Here is a 21283-nt window from a genome sequence, read left to right as displayed (position 1 = left end):
GGACAAACCGTGGTATAGGGGGAAAACCCGCGAAGTATTTTTTAATTAATATTTTTGAAAAACCGTGGTATAGACGTTCCGCGAATTTCGAACCCGCGAAATTCGAGGAAACACTGTATATTTAACTAATATTCACTGTAACATTGATAACATTGCAAATATGAATCCATGTTCAAACTGAAAGAGTTTGAACATGAGTAAATTAAAGAGTTTGAACAAGAGTAAATTATAGATCTTAAATAGATAAAATGGATTGTGGGGATGTGGCAACAGTTGTAAGTATGAAAAATGGTCACAAGTAACTTTTTAAAGTGCTGTTGTGATTTCAAGTAGTCCCTTAAAAGAACTGTTGTAAGTTGAGAACTATCTGCATTTTCTAATTCATTCAAATTCCAGTTACAATTAGTGAATCAATAGCCAGTCACAAAATCTACATGTTTATCTACATGACCTGCAGGTGTTTTCAGAAAGATAGGTGGGACAAAAAAAATAGTACTTGGCATCTGCTGTAAGAAAGTCATCCAATATGTAAGAGAACATATCCATTAATATAATCTATGGCTGTCCTCCATTGAGGCATGGTTGACTTGCACATTCATCATTGTTAATGGCACAGTGATCACAAAGGAAGCCAAATGGGCAGGGACAGTAATAGCCACCTAGAGTATCATGACAGGCTCCATCATTCAGGTAAGGCTCTGACAAACATTCATTGATTTCTAGTTCACAGTTGATACTTGCAATAAAAGCTGAAGTTGAAGACATGTCAAAAGTGCCTGTTCTGAAAATAAATGACAATTTATAGCTTTATACAATGATTGGAAAGTCTTTTGGTTTACAAATTTTACAATGATTATTTTTTGTTCCATATCTTGGGGAAAGAGGCAGAAATCTAGCTTTTAATGAAGGCAAAAAAACAGAACTCTCATTTTCTAACACTGTTGTCTGTAGAGTCTGGTCACTGACTTACTTCCTTGGAGACAGCTTTAAAATGTTTATTTATTTATTTATTTATTTTGTCCAATACACAATTAGGGTTTTAGTGGGTATATATCAATATACACATAGTAAAATACATGATGAAGGTTATAGAGGAGATACTCATAGTAAAATATATCTAAGAAATAATAGAAAAGAAGGTATAGTAATAGAACATATCAATGAAAGAATAGAAGAAGAGATATAGGAATAGAAGAAAGATATAGGAGATATAGGAGAGCAATAGGACAGGGGATGGAAGGCACTCTAGTGCACTTTTACTCGCCCCTTACTGACCTCTTAGGAAACTGGATAGGTCAACCGTAGATAATGTAAGGGTAAAGTGTTGGGGGTTTGGGGATGACACTATGGAGTCTGGTAATGAGTTCCATGCTTCGACAACTTGGTTACTGAAGTCATATTTTTTACAGTCAAGTTTGGAGCGGTTAATATTAAGTTTAAATCTGTTGTGTGCTCTTGTGTTGTTGGGGTTGAAGCTGAAGTAGTCGCCGACAGGCAGGACGTTATTTTATCCATTGAATGACATTATTTTATCCATTATTTTATCCATTATTTTATCCATTGAATGTTCACTGCTAAGCTTCTGAAGGTTCTGTGAACTGACCAGGTTCACATAATATTTTAAGGGAGATCCACAAGAACAACAACAATAGCAAAATGCTGGGTGTGATCAGGAAATTAAGTTCCTCTACTTTTTCATGTATAAAGGGGTGGACTTTGATGGCTTAGTTATGGCCAGGTTTTCCACATCATTTACTTGCTCCAAATAAATCCCTATATGTAGATCAAAATGTATCAAATGTGTTTAATTCTTAGCATGTATTAGATCCTTAGATTCTTAGCATGTATCTTAGATCTTTAGCATAAAATGTTCATTATGGCACAGATCAGATGTGGGTTCCACCCAGTTTGGACCAGTTTGCCCAAACTGATAACAACCCGCTGGTGATGGCACAAGATGTCACAGAACTGGTTTGGTTGATGCTGGTTCATGGGCACTGCCATCTCTTTTTTAAAAAAATAATAATTGGGGGGATTTTTTCCAGGTTCTTTTTTCTTCTGCACATGTGCAGAAGCTGAGTTTCTGGCACTGTGCATACACCGCCATCTTGTTTTTGCCTTTTTGAGTGGGGTGCAAATGTCACCCCAAACAAGGTGGAAAGCAGCTCTCAAAGAGAACAAAGTTAATTTCCTCACACTCACAATAACTTTTTTTTTTACTGTATAAGGGCCAGGAGTTGCTGCAGGCTCCAAGGTTGTAGGCACCCAAGGAAGTGGGAGGGAAATGCTATCTGACTGGTCCCTCCCTCTCAGACATTTTCCAGCTCGTCTGGAGAGGCATTTTTTTTTTAAATCAAACCCTTAAAAAGCTGCAAGATCCAGAACTGCTGGTCTCTGCTAAGGTGCGCCTCTTGTGCAGTGGGACACAATTTGGGGATGACAGGTGAAGCAGGACATGGGGCAGGAGGGCTATGAGACATGCATCTTACTGGAGATCGCTAATTAGCCAGTCATCTCATGATATGGTGGGTCAAAAGAGGAAAAAAATGAAGAAAGAAGCTAAGTTATGAGGAGAGGAACTATTTGTAGATTCCCCGGAAGGGGACTTTGGTGGAGAATATCAAAGGAGAAAACATGATGAATCTTCTCTCCAGTTGCTTCCCTGATTTCTGCACTACAAAAACAAGCATTGAAAAATCAGAATGATTGGCCATTTTTGCAGGATTAAGCTCTCCTAATAGGAAAGGAAGGGAAGAGACTAGCAAGGAGAAAAACATCAAATCAGTATGAGAAATGATCTCAGTTTTGTAGCAGCGCAGCTGAATTTCAAAAGAGAAGAGTTCCTCCCTACATGAGTTATTTGTCCCTGTGCAAAGCAAAACTTTACTGAAGGAAAAAGAAAAGCAACAGGAGGAATCAGGGAAGCAACTGGGGAAAGCAGAAGGACAACTCCATTGGATAAAGGGATGAGGTGGGTGGAGTGTTTTCCATCCCAAATTATTCTGAACAATATTTATTCTCCGCAGAGCCAGGGTGGACAGGCAGGCTGGGGCACAAAGTTAGTTTATTTATTTACCTATGCTGGTTGGAGAATTTTGGGAGTTGAAATCCACAAGTCTTAAAGTTGCCAAGTTTGGAGACCCCTATTGTAGAAGTTTCTCTGTGGTAGTTTGTTCTAAGAGTAGCTCCCTTCATATGTGTGTGTGTTTGTTTGGGTACTAGATTGCATTCCTTTTCATTCCCAAGAGGGTGAGGAGATAATGGGTGGGAGGGACTTGCAAGCAGAGGTGAGCTACAACCCAGATGTGGGGGAACACAATGGGGTAGTGAAAATGGAGCTCCACCCCAGAGCACCAAATTTGACTTTATCAAACCAACACTGTTACTGGTGTGGCTAGCATCACTATAAGATTATAAGATTTAATATTTAGAATTCTTTGTGGAGTTTTTTTTATAGACAATTTTTGAATCTATTACTGTGCGTTGCCACTATGTATTATTGAGAGACAACTTGCTATTGTATAATAGTTAAAGACACTAGAAAAGGACTAGAAGACCCATTTCTAGTCTTCCCTTAAGCATGAAGACCAGCTGAATGGGAGATATAAAAACATCCCAGAAAAAGGTATTGGCAAATAACTTCTGAAAATGTTGCAAAAAGACCTGTATGGATCTGTGAGGCAAGAACTTTGCTCACAGCCAGGAGTTTGATCCTGGCCAGCTCAAGGTTGACTCAACCTTCCATTTTTCCTAAGTTGGTAAAGTGAGGACCCAGCTTGTTGGGGAAAATACAGCATGCAGACACTGTAAACTGCTTAGAGAGTGTTGTAAAGCACTGAAAAGCAGTATATAAGTCAAAGTGCTATTAATGTAACATAATTTATTATAGTTAGACAAACTATAATAAATGATGTTTATTATTTATTTATGATAAAATCAATGGATTCAAGGTATGGAATATTTTACACGATACATGAATATTGAGTTACAGTACATTTTATGACTGTAATACAAGAAATATTAGAGAAGCAAAGCACATGTGAGAATAAACTGAATGCTTGGTTCATCATTGAACTTGGATAAGTTGAAGATGGATGATGGTTCATTGATTTTTAAGGTATTTATAGATAAGAGTATAAGAAGTACTTGTGGTAAAATTAGTGTGTGGATAGGTGATGTGGATATATGTCTAAGCAACAAATCCCCAATGATATTGCTGAAGTTGTCAGATTGTTTGTATGTTGCAACTAGGTATATAAATCTAAAAAAAATTAAAGACCAAAGTAGTTGCATTTGACAAGAAAAATGGAGTGGATAATTACAAATTAGAACAAGTAGATGGATTTTATACCTTTGTAGAATTCTTACTAAAGTTGAAAAATATGAAGAAATGTTAAGATGTGCAAATACTAATAGAAAAGCAGTATTGTGTGATTTCTTGCAAGAAATGAATATTTATCAAATGAAGGAACAATTGCTATGTATAATAATGTTCTTCGGTTCACTTTGTTAAATACAAGTGAGAATTGAGTATGCCAGGAAAAACTGAATAAGGTGGGAGTGGGATACTTAACAAGTGTATGTGATAAAACTAGATGTGATAAGGTTACGACTAAGTAAATGATGAATTAATGTGGACTAAGAACAGAAGTGAGTGATGAAAGAAATGCATTGAGATGGTTTGGTGAGGAAGAGAATGAATGTTGACTTGTAAAACAAACACATGTAGGAAGAGTGAACTTATTGAAATGGAAAAGCAAAGTTAGCGAAAGCCTGAAAAAAAGAGGTAAATAAGTTTTTAAAAAAAATAGCAGGCAATGCATGATGCGATATGAATGAAGTGGAAGCAAGGATCTTTGTTGCAAAGAAAACAATGGAGAAGCTTTGTGAAAATACCTGATGTAAACTACTTTTAGCAATGTTTTCTTTTCTTATCTAATAATGTCTTAATTTCTGTTGCTATTTCTTACTTCTTTTCTGATTCTGCATAATACTGCTTACCATAAATGGGAGTTGTTTGAGTGTGTATGTATGTGTTTGTGTGTGTTATTAATCTTCATGTCCCCCCTTGAATAACAAGTTGTTTTATCTACTCATCATTGAAATATTTTTTTCACAACAGGTCTTTAAATTCAAACTGATGAAATAACCCAAGAGACCACTTGGATTTCACCATTATTCTTTATATAAATTGCTTGACATGCAGTTTAAGATGCTAATGGGTTAATCCTTTTTATGTCTATTTTCCTGAAGAGCCTTGCTCTTTTCAGGCATTTGGTTGTGCTATTTGTTTTTCTAGTAATGCAAAGGACAGGAAAACAGGGCACCAGCTATCATATTTCGATTTGCTACAAATGTCAACATTTATCACTGAATGTAGTAAACTTTGGCTACTTAACAGGATGCCTTTCTCTGGTTCTACCAAAAAGTTGCACCAGGCTGGTTTGTTAATATATGAAATGTTTCAATAAATACAGTTTTAAAAAGTTGCACTGGGCTCAGTTTCATCATGGCTGTTTCATGGGTAGTTTCCTCCTGGTTCGGATCAGATCACCTGAAATGATAGTGACCTGCTGTAATGTCACAATGGCATCACGGATCCAGTTGGATTGATGCCAGTGCATGGGCACCGCCATCTTTTTTGGGGGGAATTTTTTTTCCTCTGCTACTGGTTGAAAAAAGACCCTCCCGCCTGCTCCCCAATTTATACTTATCTTTATTCCTTTATTTATTTTATTATTTATTACTTAGATTTGTATGCCGCCCCTCTCCGAAGACTCGGGGCGGCTCACAACACGTGGAACAAATCATAAATAATCTAACAAATTTACAATATTTAAAGATTTAAAAAAGACCCCATATACTAACAGACATACACACAAGCATACCATATATAAATTAAACATGCCCAGGGGGAGATGTTTCAGTTCCCCCATGCCTGACGGCAAAGGTGGGTTTTAAGGAGTTTACGGAAGGCAGGAAGAGTAGGGGCAGTTCTAATCTCCGGGGGGAGTTGGTTCCAGAGGGCCGGTGCCGCCACAGAGAAGGCTCTTCCCCTGGGGCCCGCCAACCGGCATTGTTTAGTTGACGGGACCCGGAGAAGGCCCACTCTGTGGGACCTAATCGGTCGCTGGGATTCGTGCGGCAGGAGGCGGTCTCGGAGATATTCTGGTCCAATGCCATGAAGGGCTTTAAAGGTCATAACCAACACTTTGAATTGTGACCGGAAAATGATCGGCAGCCAATGCCGAAGCACAGCTGATCAGCTCCTCAACTGTGTTTTAGGCTGATTATACTGAGCATGCAAGGAAGCAGAATTGCATGAGAGGCTGCATGCATGCCCGTGTGAAATATTGCAATGAGAACCAGTGGTGAAAGTAAGTTTAACCCAACCCAGGCTGTTTCCTTGGTATAACTAGCTTATGAATTCCATTGAGTCAGCAATTCCAACTATACCATAAGCAGAATGAAGCAACTGTCTCAAGTGACATACTAGGCAATCTCTGGACAATCCGTCTTAATTCCCACCTGTAGAGTACATCTACATGTACTGCATGGTTTGTCTTCTAGACTCTACATTTGTCTAGTATCTCAGATGCAATGAAGGACACCACTGCCAATGAAGTATAGCTCAATTGCTAGTCCTGTTCAGAAGATAATTCTGTAAAGGTGAATTAGATCTTATTCAATAAAATATCATCAACTTTCTTGAGATAAACTGGCTTTAGATATTTCTATAGCATGAGCAGAAAATATCATACTGTTACATGATTTGGATCAAAGCATAGGCAAAGGGTAGTTGGATAATGGCATAAACATCAGAGGTATGTGAATTGGCTGAAATTTGATTCATAATTGAGATTGGAAAGCATAAAGATTTTATATAATCCAATTGAAGATTTGATTCAACAAAATATTCAACCATAGCCTATAAAATGTCAAAATAACTGCAACTATTTCAACTTTGAACAGAATGGGATGAAAATAGCAGGTGGATCCTTTACCGAACAACGTGTCATCTGGATAGATGAAACAGTTTTATAACAAAAAGCTTCTGAAATATGTCCCACCACTACTTCAATTATGTCTTCTGTGAAAGATAAAATAAAAATAATGAAAGGACAGTACTGCTATCTCCAAAGTGTCCAACAAAGAGCTTATAAAAATGCAGAATATGTCCTAGTCCTAATTTTTAAATAAAAATGTTTAACTGTTTAAAGTTGAAATAATTCTTACAAAAGAGTTCACCTCCACTAGCTTTTCTGAATTTACAAACATGATAAATTTACTACAGAGATTAGCAGGAATTATATTGCAGATCATTTGGTGGACTGAGTTAAGGAACAACAATGAAATACATGGATTTGTGGAAATTTCAAGGATTATACAAGAAAGAGGAAATCCACCTTTAAAAAAGTAGAAAAGTAATTCTTTTAAATCTTTTGCTATCTCTGCAAAAACAATATTCTGCCTAAACAATATTCTAACAGAAGACTGAGAAATAAATAGAACAGCAAAATAGCTCTAAGCACTTTGACAAGAATTTGTAGAGATGATGATGAAATTCATTAACGGCTGCACATGTCAATATCAGCAAACACACTATACTGTTCAATACCCCATCTAGTCAATGGATAGAAAAATATTCTAATATTTGAATTAATGGAAACCAAAAAAGAGTATTATATTACCTAAGAGCAAGAGCAGCTTGACAGTAAAGCTGATTGCCAAGGGAAGGAGTGAATTTCTATTCCATGGAAGAATTCAATAATGACTGGACAATCAAATGTCATGAAAACATTAATTAAGATTTATTTTTAGAGTTGAGGGGTGAATTCAGTTATCCAAAATGTTGTTTCCAACTTCATGATTTTATGAAATTCCAAATCACTTTTAACTCTTCAGAATAATTCAAAGCATTCCAATGAATTCTGTTCAAAGATTCAAGTTGAAGATTGAATTCATTTCATTTGAATGGAGGTAGTGCACTGATGAATATGATGTTTGCCTGGCATACTATGAAACATGAATGGTACAGTGATCCCTCGATTTTCGCGGTCTCGATTTTTGCGAAACGCTACACCACGGTTTTTCAAAAAATAATAATTAAAAAATACTCTATGGTTTTTTTTGCTATACCACAGTTTTTCCCACCCGATGACGTCATACGTCATCACCAAGAGTCACTTCTCTGTCTCTTTCTCTTTCTTTCCTGTCATTCTCTGCTTCAATCATTTTCTCATTTCTCTTTTTTTCTCCCCTTTTTTCTATCTTGCTTCTTCCTCTCTCACACTCTCTTCCTCCCTCTCTCATCTCTATTTCTCCCCTTTTTGCTCTCAAGCGGCCGGGAGAACGTTCTCTCGCCGCTCACCCATTCGCTCGGCCGGCCGGCCGGGCGAGCGGCGAACGGCGGGCGAGCGGATGCTGGGGGGGGGCAGCCGACATTCAAAGCAATCTGTCGGCTTCCGCACTTTCATCGCTCCCCGCCTCCACCATCTGCGCATGCGCGGCCATGGAAAAAAGGGTGCGCATGCGCAGATGGTGTTTTTACTTCCGCACCACTATACCACAGATAATCGATTTTCACGGGAGGTCTTGGAACGTAACCCCCGCGAAAATCGAGGGATCACTGTATACATGAAATACCATAAAAATGGCTTCACACAGGTTTTGCATGAATATTTTGAGAGATACATAATAATAATAATAATAATAATAATAATAATAATAATAATAATAACAAAGTTGGAAGGGACTTTAGAGGTCTTCTAGTCCAGCACCCTTTCTAGGCAGGCAACTCTAACTATTTCAGACAAATGGTTATCCAACATCTTCTTTAAAGCTTCTAGTGTTGGAGTATTCACAACTTCTGGAGGCAAGCTGTTCCACTGGTTAATTGTTCTGAACTGTCAGGAAATTTTTCCTTAGTTCTAAGTTACTTCTGTCCTTATTTAGTTTCCACCCATTGCTTCTTGTTCTACCCTCAAGTGCTTTGGAGAATAGGTTGACTCCCTCTTCTTTTTGGCAACCCCGATTGGAACACTGCTATCATGTCTCCCCTGATCCTTCTTTTCATTAAACTAGACATATCCAGTTCCTGCAACCATTCTTCATATGTTTTAGCATCCAGTCCCCTAATTATTTTTGTCGCTCCTCTCTGTACTCTTTCTAGAGTCTCAACATCCTTTTAAAATCATGTTCTCTCGCTCCTCCAAAGAACATGCTTTATTCTCAAAACACGTCTGCAAGAATCTATATAATCAGACCACCAATCAGATCAGAAAAAGATCTCTAGACATACACATCATATTCTTTGCTCCAAGACAATGGCCAATATATTTAACCCTGAGAATTGTTCTCATGCCACAAAGTGTACAGAATCCCCATATTTTGCAATTGCAGAAACAATTTGAAGTTTCATAAAAGAATAACAAAACGATTATACTGAGGAACAATAAGCAAATCTCAAAGACAGGAGGGATATGTTTCTCAGTCAAATTGTCATAATTAACAGGTTTTTATATACACATACAAATACACCCCCACATACCAAACACTGTCTAGTGACCGTAAATCTGTCAGGACTTGTTAACAGCAGTTCCCTGTGAACATTTGATAACACAGTGACAATAATACACGAACTGTGTATATAAATCTCAGAACAAGCCCCACCTTATCATTAACATGAAATTACGGCTTGATTTTGCTGTGCTGGATCAGGCCACTGGTCTGTCAAACCAATAATTTGCTACTGAGCAAAACGCTTTTTCCATCTGTAAAAACGTAGTCACCGCAATGATTATATATGTACTGCAGTGGAAAATATATACAGATACTGATATACACATATAAAATACACACACAGTTATGTGTATGGATATGTGTTTGTGTATTTGTACATGTAGATGAACAGTATATTGCATTTTGATAATAAATGAAATTGCATTTTGACAATAAATTAAGTAACAGCATGGGAACATGAGCAAATAATTATATGGTGGCTTCAAGGTCCATCTATAAGCTGAATGATAGTCTACCATCTACTCCATGCTTAGAGAAGAATAAGATGAAGAAAATTGTCACCTAATGGCCTCCTGAAGATAAAATAGCCTTTGTCTCCAGTTATTCAAACAGAAGTACTTTGTGTAATCCCACAAAGTTGGAGTGACATTATTAGTCATTTAAAAAACCCTCCAATTTTCAATCTTTTTACAAACCACGTTTAATCTCTTTGCTGACATGTTACCTTAAAAATCCACAGTATACTTCTGTATAATGCTTACATTTTTCTTTGAGGTAGACCTTAACTACGCTTTATAGACTCCATCAGGAACACAGGAAACTAGACTTTTTGGGAAATTCTATATTTTCTTCAGATTAACTAATGTTTACATAATGAAACACAACTGTTTTCTATGAATCCTCATACAGATGGGAAGTTGAACAACTATCCTTGTGGTGTGACCAGAACAATCTAGAACTGAACTCATTCAAAACCATAGAAATGGTGGTAGACTTTAGGAGAAACCTTTCCACCTCTCACAATACTAGACAACAAAGTATCAATAGTAGAGACCTTCAAATTTCTAGGTTCTATCATATCTCAAGACCTAAAATGGTCACCTAACATCAAAAACATCATCAAAAAAGCATAACAAAGAATGTTTTTTCTGCATCAGCTCAGGAAGCTCAAACTGCCCAAAGAGCTGCTGATACAGTTCTACAGAGGAATCATTGAGTCTGTCATCTGCACCTCTATAACTGTCTGGTTTGGTGTTGCAACCCAACAGGACTGACACAGACTTTAGAGGATAATCAGAACTGCAGAAAAAACAATTGCTGCCAACCTGCCTTCCATTGAGGACCTGTATACTGCACGAGTCAAAAAGAGGGCAGGGAAAATATTTACTGACCCCTCGCATCCTGGACACAAATTGTTTCAACTACTACCCTCAAAACATTGCTACAGAGCACTGCACACAGAGACAACTAGACACAAGAACAGTTTTTTTTCCGAACGCCATCACTCTACTAAACAAATAATTCCCTCAACACTGTCAGACTTTCTACTAAGTCTGCACTTCTATTCTACTAGTTTTTTTCATCATTCCTATCACCCATTTCCTCCCATGTTGACTGTATGACTGTAACTTGTTGCTTGTATCCTAAGATTTTTATTAATATTGCTTCTTCATTGCTTATTTGACCCCTATGACAATCATTAAGTGTTGTACCACATGATTCTTGACAAATGTATATCTTATTTTATGGACGCTGAGAGCATCTGCACCAAGACAAATTCCTTGTGTGTCCAATCACACTTTGCAAATAAAAAATTCTATTCTATTCTATTCTATTTTCTATATGTCCAGCACCAGTTACACTCCATCATCTGTCCAACAGAAGCACTCTATACAAGGTATATCTATATATGTATATAGAGAGATATATCATGAGCACAATAAAAAGTCAGCTTCTTCTCCCACTGCTATCCTGACTGCCTAAATGTTCAGTCTTCCCTGTGATTCAGGCATACTAAGCTCCTTTCTTCTAGTGAAAATTATATGAGACATTTCTTAGCTCTTTGATGAAGGGGGACAAAAAAAATAATTTTTACAAAATCAGTTCAGATCAGTTGCAGAAAACCGTCTGGAGAGCTCACAGAGCAACTTGCAACTCAGAGCTGGTAACGAGAGCATTTGGTTAGCATTACCGTGGTTGATTTATTGCAAGCTCTCAGCATACATATCAAAAGTTATAAGCTTTTTTTAACATCCCAGGGAAATGAAATGAGGGTAGATGATTTCCCACTGTGATTCATGGTGTCAGGCTGGGCTAATAGCAATAGGCAAGCTCCCTCTGACTGAGTAAATGAGGATTTTTATTACCAGCAGAGACACCTTGGGAGTTTCATGCAAGATTCCCTCTGGTTCATGCATTTAACACATCTCACTCACAGTGGAGCTGCAGAAAACTAAATAACCACCTGAACAACAGCAGGAGCCACTGATAAATCATTCTGCTAAGTGGGCTTTAAAACCCACTATTTACTATTGCAGAAACAGAAAGCTGCCCTTTATGGAATTATTACTCTTATTATTTTAGGCATGGATGCTAGAAAACAATTCCCAAGTGGGTATCTCAGCCCATCTCTTTGGGTTTATATTTTATGGCACACTTGCTTTGCTGTTTTTAACCCTTCTGACAATTCTCATATGGATTCCCTAAATAAAGTTATTGAACTGAAGGAGTCAAACAAAATAAACTTAAATACAGACAACATTCCTAGAACATGCAAGAGGACTAGTAACTGGGGAGAATGCTTTTCTTTTCTTTTTTCCTACAGGTGTCTCAACTTGAAATTGTGCTTAAGTGGGAAAGAGTAAAAGGCAGAATCGCCAGAATGGGATTTTCATAATGAGCTAGGATTAGCTCAATTTTTGACGGATGGAAAATTGCAAACCATGTGAGAAGCATTTTCAATGCTTTCCATGGTTGGTACTGTCCTTTTGAACGGCTTAATTTGATTTCAACGATAACTGAATTAAAAGTGTGTCTCCAGAAGCAATCACCTGATTATGATAATAAATATAATGAAACCATCCTAGAAAGGTATTATGTATTATTGCAAGATGACTAGTAGTTTGGATTTCTTAGCACTATAGAGCTTGACCACATTTTGGGAATGCTTAAAATCCTATCCTGACCTACCTAATTATTTCAGGGTATTGACCTCTCCTTAGTTTTGCAGAAATTATAGCGCCGGTGGTCTTCATCCCCCGGCGCATTTTGCAGGAGGCCCGGGGGACACGTAGGCACGGCGTAGCCGCCATTTTGGATATCGGCTGAGATCTCGCGAGGCTTCGCGAGATCTCGGCCAAAAATCCGATCAGAGTGGTCTGATCGGTGACGTGTCCGGGCGGAGCCTGCCAGCCCTATAAAAGGGCTGACAGGTTCGGAGTTTGGCCTTTTCGCCCGGACTTCGTCAAAGGCAAACACCCGCCCGCCCTCCCTATCTTGCAGTGTGCCACTGAGGGTCGCCCTAGGGGGCCGAATAGGAATTTTTGGCTGTCTGGGCACTTAGCCATGACCGTTTTTTCGCCTATTCCACACTGTGGAGACGGATAAGCAGTTAGGGGGTGCTTGCGCTTGTTTTAGGTTAATTGGCTTACCTTTGATCATTTGGGTAGGCAGGTTAGGGGTGGAAAACTGGGTGGTAGTTTAGCATCTGCGTGTTCTCTGTTGGACATCTTTGGGGATGATTGACAGGTTCTCTCCAAAGGCTTGTGGTATTGGCGACCTGAGCAGTTGGGGGGAACCTGTCTTTGGGTCCCGCCCATTTAATTCCCCTTGTAGGGGTTAGCCGGCGGGACCTCCCACATGCAAGTGCATGGCAAGGTCTCAGGTGAGGGAGTGGTCCCTCACCTGGATTAGCATGGAGCTACGCCCATAAGTTGCCCCGGAAGTTTATTATATGTCATTTTCCGCCCCGGAAGCAATTGTTTGACCCTGCGGGTCCTTGTTAGGGTTATAGTTAATTATGCTAATTATGCTAATTTATTTAAATAAATTATGCAAATTTATTTTAATAAAAATGACCCAGTTTTAAATCCAGCTCTTGTGTCCGTGTCGTTACTCCGCCTCTCCTGCAAAATCTTTTAAACTTTCAGTTCTACTGTCCTCCTGGTAGGTAGGGTTAGTCAGTAAGCTTGAATGAGAACAGTGGGTTTTTCTTTTCTTTTTGGTAAAGATGCTAATAATTGTCATATAAACAAAAGGCAATATGCTTGATTTCAGTGCTTGTAAATACATGAGGTTGGAAGAGAAAATTTCCTTTCCTTTCCTTTCCTTTCCCTGCCCTGCCCTTGCCCTTGCCCTTGCCCTTGCCCTTGCCCTTGCCCTTTCTTTTCCTTCCCTTCCCTTCTTTCCTCCCCTCTCCTCTCCTCTCTCCTTTCCTTCTTTTCCCAATCCCTACATGACCAACTATTCAGATAATAAATGATGTCAAATGAATGACAATCAGATTCATGATAAGGATAAACTTAGTAAAAAAATTCTTAAAGTTTTAGATAAACGATATTCAGAACATTGCTGTGCTTTCTTTCTTTCTTTCTCTCTTTCTTTCTTTTTCTCTCTTGCTCTTTCATTCTTTTTTCTTTCTCTTGCTTTCTTTCTTTCTTTCTCTTGCTTTCTCTCCTTCCTTCCCTATGAGTATGAATGCTACTGAAGAAATCTTTCTGCATTTTGCTGTTGAAGGAAGATCTTTTACTAGGTGATGACTGAAGCAACAAATGCACAAGAAAACTCCCATTTCCATCTTTGGCATGTTTCATGGTAAACGATGAGCCAAATGATTGGTCAAATGTTAAAAGGAAAACAGGGGGAGGGGGAGAGTTTTGAAGTAGGACAATACTACTCTTTCTTTGAACTTGGTGTTTAAGTTTCTCTTCCTGATATGAGCACAAACCCTGCTGAGCAATCCCAATTCCTGTCTGGATGGTTTAAAGTTCTCTTTCCCCCCTTTTTAATACTAGTTTTCTTCTTGTTGTTGAATGGCAAGCCTGTTTTCCCCTTCATCAAGGAGTTTATTCCTGGGTTGCAACTATTGCCTTTGGTTTAGCTAACAGAGTCATGTCATGCAGCTTCCTACATACAACAGGAGGTCCAGGTTGAATGTGATCATTTCGGAGCTGGCAGTTAATGGGCTTTCCATCTCTCCCCTTTCTGTGTCTTTCCTGTGGCTCTGCAGTTCTTCTCATCACTTGCCCTGGACTGAGACACATACTGGTAGCAGCAGGGTGGCAGGAAAGCAATACATTTTTTTTAATTTGAAATATTATTTGGTGTGCATGTGATGGATCTTAACTGAAGGCAGACGTCAAAATAAAGTCTATGCCACTCAACAGAAAAGATCTACTTTTACTTTTTGACATAACTCCTACACTCCCTGACAATTTATTTCCCAGGGGTAAAGAAGAGATGGGATACAACATTTACACGCCTGTAAACACCATCATATTTTTGTACGTTATTCTACCAAGCTCCTTACCTTTCTAGAAATTGCTTGCTAAAGCTAATTTGTTAGAGGGTTATTTGTTTTGATATTTTTACATGCCAGCTATGTCCCTGATTAAATTTTTCAGAATGAAACCACACAATTCTCCCTGACAACAACATACATTCAGGAATGCACTCAGGGCATTTCAGCATGAGGATTTGTGCCAGTATGAAAGCAGGTCCAGGCAGTGATGTCCCCAGGACATGAGGGGCGCTGGAGAGCTGAGCTGATTTATTTCCAGCTCAGCTGCATGCAGCTAAAATGGCTGCAAACTGATTTCCCACCAATGGGAGCATTTGCTTTCCTGCTCTTTCTGACTCTAACATTTAAGTCCTATGAGGTCTCACGGTTCTCCTTTAAGAGTTTAGAGAGATCCTGAAGCACTGGGTCAACTGAACCTCAAGGGTTCCTCCCTTCATCCCCCATTTGAGTGAAACAAGGTCTGGAGGACAAATTTAATCAGGTAAGCACAAGGAATGAAATTGAACCACTTTCATAAAAAACACTGAGCAATTTCAATTTAACTGTGTTTTTGATCCTTATAATACTATTTTAAATGTGAAATATAGCCTACTAGATTATTTAAGAAAAAAAAGCTGGTATTTTTGTTCAAAAGAGGCCCAACATCAAAACACCATTAGTTAATGCTATTGATTTCAGTAATAGTGGATAGTGCCATCAGTTCCAACAGTTTTAATGGAATGCACTTGCCAAGAAATTTGAGTTGCGAGTAAATATGTTCTGCCTTTTTGTGTACAGTTGTTGAATGGGATATTGAAACAATATGCAAAATTAATAAATATTATTGGAAATTTCATGGTGAGATTTCACATGATATTCTGTGAAATGAGGTTCAACAATAACATATTGCATTGATCTCCGACTGTGCTTTTTTTGGGGGGGGGGATTTGGAACTTACCCTATCAATGATTCACACTGAACAGTGGTTAGATAATCCTACAGTTTCTTTGAGAGGCAAGACAATGATCTAATAGATAGATAAAAACCAAAAGTGAATTTAAGATTCACAGAAATATTCTTCTTATCTGCTGAAAAATATACAGCTTTCTGAAAGATAAGGCAAAGCTTCAGAATGTATAACCACCTTGTCAGGACATATTAAAATGTCTTTTTCTAAGAGGTGGAGAATGAGATGGCCTTTGATGAAGGTGATCTGAAAGTTTGATGCATAATTTAGAGTGATTCTTATAGAATCCCTGCAGCTGCAATCCCATGGTGAAATGGTAAGGGAATATTAGGTCCATAACGAGATTGCAGTCTACAGCTGGTAAAGTGAAATGAAGGGAAAGTGAAACCACAGCATATGTTATGTGAAAACAGTGTGTAGGACTGCTGAGTGCAGCATGAAACTGAGAAAGCAGCATGAAACTGACAGTTCCTAGTATGGGAGAGAAGGCTGTATACAGTATGGTAGGCCAAGCAGATCGATAGGAAAACTAAGCAGGTCTGGAGGTCCAAGAAGGTAAAGACTGGTGGAAGTGGAAATTATGGAAGGTCAGCTTCAAAAGAGAATGCAACAGAGTTTTATCTTGTTCAACAAACTTTCTCAAAAGGGAAATGGATGGAAAGGAAAAGGAACTCAAGGAAGACATGGAGACCTAAAAATGTATTCCCCACATTATATCCCAATAATTGCCCTGGACAGTGAGGTACTCAGCTTATCAGACATGTAGAGCAAACATTAAATATTAAAACATGTTTTGGGGAACTTTGGTGTTCTTTTATTGTTTGCTTACAAACATTTCATTATCCATCTAGATGACATAATAATTAATGCATTTTAGCATCAAAGAAGAGAACCTTTTCTACCCATTTCCAAGTTATAAATGCAAGGATTCCACTGCTTGTTCATGCAATTTGCATAGATTTACCAAGTCAAGGGGACCTGAGTCACTGTCTGGAATGTGCCTTGGGGGGAAGCAAAATTGAAATGTGCCTTGGGGGGCAGCAAAATAGGGATTGCATGTATCCTAATTTTATTTACTTATTTGGATTTGTATGCCAGCCAACTCCCAAGGGACTCTGGGCAGCTCACAAACAAAGAATAAAACATATGATATAACATTAAACCCCTTAAAAATAATCTAAAACAATTTAAAACCAACAATTAAAAACAATTAAAACAGTTAAAAACCATCAAAGAGGAGATTTGGCCTTGTCAAAATGAACTATTTTGTGAATTCTTACCTGTGTACTCAAGAGGACAAGTGCACTCATACTTCCCTACGAGGTTCAAACAAGTGGCACCATTCAGGCAAGGTTCAGAAGCACATTCATTCACCTCCCGTTCACAATATTTCCCTTGGTAACCTGGGACACAATAGCAGGAGTATCCCCCGATCTTGCGTCTGCACAAAGCTCCATTGAGGCAAGGATTGGAAAGGCATCCATCAATGTCAATTTCACAGTGTGTACCTGTGAATCCTTCAGCACAGAGGCAAGTGAAACCACCAGGTTCATCTCGGCAGGTGCCTCCATGCCTGCAGAAATATGAGTCACACAAGCTAGTGGCAGTTTCACAAACAGTGCCAGTGTACCCCATGGGACAATCACAAGTAAAGTCGAGGTTTCCAAGAACACTTGCACAAGTAGCATTGTGAAGGCAAGGGACAGAAGAGCAAGGATCATATGTTTCTTTAATACAATCTTCTGCAGAAATATCCGCCGATGAGTCCAGACAGTGACAACTAGTCACCAAGGCAGCAGCGTGGCACTTGGAGTCCTTTTGGCAAGAATTAGACAGGCACTTGGGGCCATTATTCATGCAAAGTGATTCTAAAAATAATGGAAACACAAAATAAAAATTAATAGACAACTTTCAGCAAATCAGCACACGAGTTATGCAAAAAAAAAAAGGCCCTTTTTCTAGTTTAATAGAAAAGGCTCTCTTGTTCAAAGCTTAAAAGTATTTATATATATGATTTTCTGTTGAAATCCCAAATATTCCCAAAGGCAAAGGGAAAGCAAAGTTTCTTCCTCCCATATTTGAGAATACCAGGGTGATTTAAACAGAAAATCAACCATATGGCTCTTCCCTGGTAAAAGCTGATTCAAAGGTGAGCCTGTAGCATAGAGGTTAAAATCCTGCCTTGCGTGCAATACACTACAGGTTCAAATTCCAGTAAGGGTGTGTATGGCAGATGAGGACGTAACAAGACAGAAATAGATCTATAGTAGGCTTCCTTCCTTTTCATTTATCAGCAAATATATATCACGCCAATATTGAGACAAACATATCTTACAGTTCTATATATATAATTATTTTACAATTACTTATTTTGCCATACTTACTCTTGGGTAAGCTTTTTTTTTTCTTCCAAATGAATAGGCACTCTCATTTCTATTTCTACTTTTATGGGGATAATTCACAAACCTTCAAATGCACTCAAAAAAAGAAAGAAAGAAAGAAAGAAAGAAAGAAAGAAAGAAAGAAAGAAAGAAAGAAAGAAAGAAAGAGAGCTGAACATTTGTAATTGGCACCAGGATTCATTTTGATTCACTCCCATTTTCCTCCCACATCCTCACCCGCCCCTCCCCTGTCTTTGGTAAGATATTCTGTCTGTATCCAATAGACCCATGATGCCAAACCTATGGCTTGTGTACCACAGAGCTCTCTCCAATAGACCCATGATGCCAAACCTATGGCTTGTACACACAGAGCTCTCTTGGTGGGTATGTGAGCCATCACCCAGCTCAGCTGTACCCCACATGTGTGCGCGCACCTCCCCTGGCCAGCTGATTTTGGGATGCGGGAGATGTGTGCCCATACACGGGGGGAGCATGAGGGTGTCTGGTATCCCCTTGCAGCCTGTTTTTGGTCCCAGGAGGCTGCAGGGAGGCCTACTAGGCCCAAAATAGGGGGTGGGCAGGGGGTCATATGCCCATGCAGGGGCAATGGGAAAATCACATGTATGTGTGCAAGGGAGAGCATGGGAGGGTCATGTGTGCATGTGCAGGGTGCGTTATGGATGCTGGCATCCACGCGTGCTATCACACATGTGTGTGCATGCTTTTGGCACATGACAATGAAAACGTTAGCCATCAGTGTAGACAGTAGACAGTAGAAGATGATCATGGACCTGTCCTGCAGAATAGTATTTAAACATAAAAATAATATTTCATGCACCTACTACAATTTTTTGGATGGTAAGGAAGTATAATACAAACTTTCTATCAGGTGACTTTAAATGTAAATAAAATAACATGTAATATAGGAGAATGTGCATGTGTTTTTTTTTTAAAACCTACTATATCAATCATTTAAAATATAAATATAAATACAGAGTGTTGTGGAGGGATCTAGACAGATCATAGCTTGAAGAACCATCAATTACCGCAAAGCAATAAGTTTCTAAAGATGCTGGTTTTTATATAGCTGCAAAATTGAGTCTCTCCTCCTCCTCCCCCGCACCTCCTCCCCCCTCTTTCCACCCCTCCCAATTGTTTTCCCAACCCTTATTTAGAAAAATATTTTATGTACCAGATATCTAAATGATTGATTGGGAAACTGCAAGTGTTACATTTCAAAGAAGAATAAAGCCTAAACAGGAGATTACTGTATGTCTTCACTGCAGTAGTTCTTATATGGCAATAGTAAATTAGTAAATTATGATATTAATGGCGATAGGTTATAGGTTATAAAAGTGAACATGTCTCCGTAGCTTGTTTTTAGCCTTTCTCACATTTAAAATTTTTGAGCGCAAGATTTGAAAAAAATAACAATTCTAACCATATAAATTCCTGGCCTAATAAACATCCCCAATCAGTTGGTCACTTACATATTGCACAAACCTTAGTACGGTATTGAATCTCATATGCCTTAGAATATAAACTGTGTTCACATTTGCATCTCAGTTCTCCTGTTTTTAAAAATATACTGAAAAGGCATGTGTGACCTAGTCCAAAATATATGAGTGTTCGTTAAAGGTCTGGATATTTAGAGGATGTAAGAATTTTTTTTTTGTAAGTAGACATAATTTCCTTCTTCACAGGGCTCAGTTGGCATATGCATCTCCCTAAAAAGGGAACATAGATAACTTCCTGGTGTTTGGCCTTTTCGCACAGGAAAGCAAGTATCTGATTCCATGGGAACTACCTTTCCTGTATATCCTGACCTGTTTTGTGAATAACCTTTGCTAGGGGGTAAAAGCATGCTGTGTACAGGCACAAGTGCTTCCTCATGCTTGAGCTACAAACATCTGTTCTTGAAATAAGAATATTGTCCCAATTAACACTGTCAGGAGGGAGTAAAAAGAGTGTGAGAGAAAGGATGGGGTGTAGGTTAAAGCCCACAGTGATGATGGGAGCTGGGTCTTAGCAGCTTCGTATATAGAATTAGAACCACACGAATTCTCTTCTGTTCTCCACCAATTAAGATCACGCAGGAGTGACCTGCTCTGACAAAAAAAAAATGTTTTTAATGTAATATCTAAAAATATTAAAATAAACTGCTTTTCATTCTAAATTTAGACTGACTGATGCATGAAGTAATGCTCGGAGTCTATTTAAAAGACATTATGGCACTAACCTAATTACTCAAATAATTAGTGCCAAACATTTTACCCCATCGTTAAAGCCTTTTGATGTAACTGAGAAGGTTGGCAAGAGGATTTTCCTGCTTAGAAAATAGAATATATTACAGTTGAAGTAATGAGTTTTCCCAGGAAGATTTTGTTCACATTAAAGATTGCCATCTACTGGCTAGTATTAGTATTAATCAAGATATAGCAGAAATTATTTCTTTAAAAAAATGTCACGAAAGGATTGACATCTGATATTATAACACATTTATAGTATAAATCAGGAAGCCAGATACTATGGAAAAGTGACTTTTCTTCAGAGTTTTGGGAAAGTCAGTAAGTTGTTGCTAAATTGTAATTATTAATATGATTGAAGGGAGGAAATTATTAAATATGTGGGAGGTAATCACATAAACTGAAATTAATTAAGATAATAGTTTTAATTAAACAAAATGCAATTTTCTCATGTCTCTATTTTTTTTTGGAAAGTGATCAATGCACATCATTCCAACACAGAAGACAGTACGAGGCCTAAAAAATGTGCATCCTTCAAGAAGTTTACATCACTGGCGAAAGATGGAAGAAAACAGAAGTGGTCCACTAGCAGAAAAGTGAGTGGACTCACTGTGGCAATGAGTACCCCACTGTGGGACAGGAAGGAAGGAAGGAAGGAAGGAAGGAAGGA

At 38.4% G+C, this 21283-nt stretch overlaps 1 protein-coding gene across 1 annotated transcript; it reads right to left on the bottom strand.

Annotated features, from left to right (window-relative positions):
• Nucleotides 1-555: 555 nt before the first annotated feature.
• LOC139155882 (protein crumbs homolog 1-like) lies at nucleotides 556-20260 on the bottom strand. The gene is made up of 3 exons (XM_070731228.1): nucleotides 20194-20260; nucleotides 17267-17854; nucleotides 556-737 (listed from the first exon to the last, which is right to left on the bottom strand). The coding sequence occupies exons 1-3, from the start codon at nucleotides 20258-20260 to the stop codon at nucleotides 556-558; spliced, it is 837 nt and encodes a 278-aa protein (XP_070587329.1).
• Between the last annotated feature and the right edge of the window lie 1023 nt (nucleotides 20261-21283).

Source organism: Erythrolamprus reginae, unplaced genomic scaffold, assembly GCF_031021105.1.
Source record: "Erythrolamprus reginae isolate rEryReg1 unplaced genomic scaffold, rEryReg1.hap1 H_8, whole genome shotgun sequence".
In the NCBI taxonomy this organism is placed as follows: Eukaryota; Metazoa; Chordata; class Lepidosauria; order Squamata; family Dipsadidae; genus Erythrolamprus; species Erythrolamprus reginae.
Note: the sequence above shows the minus strand (reverse complement) of the source record. Positions and strands in the feature narration are given on the sequence as shown.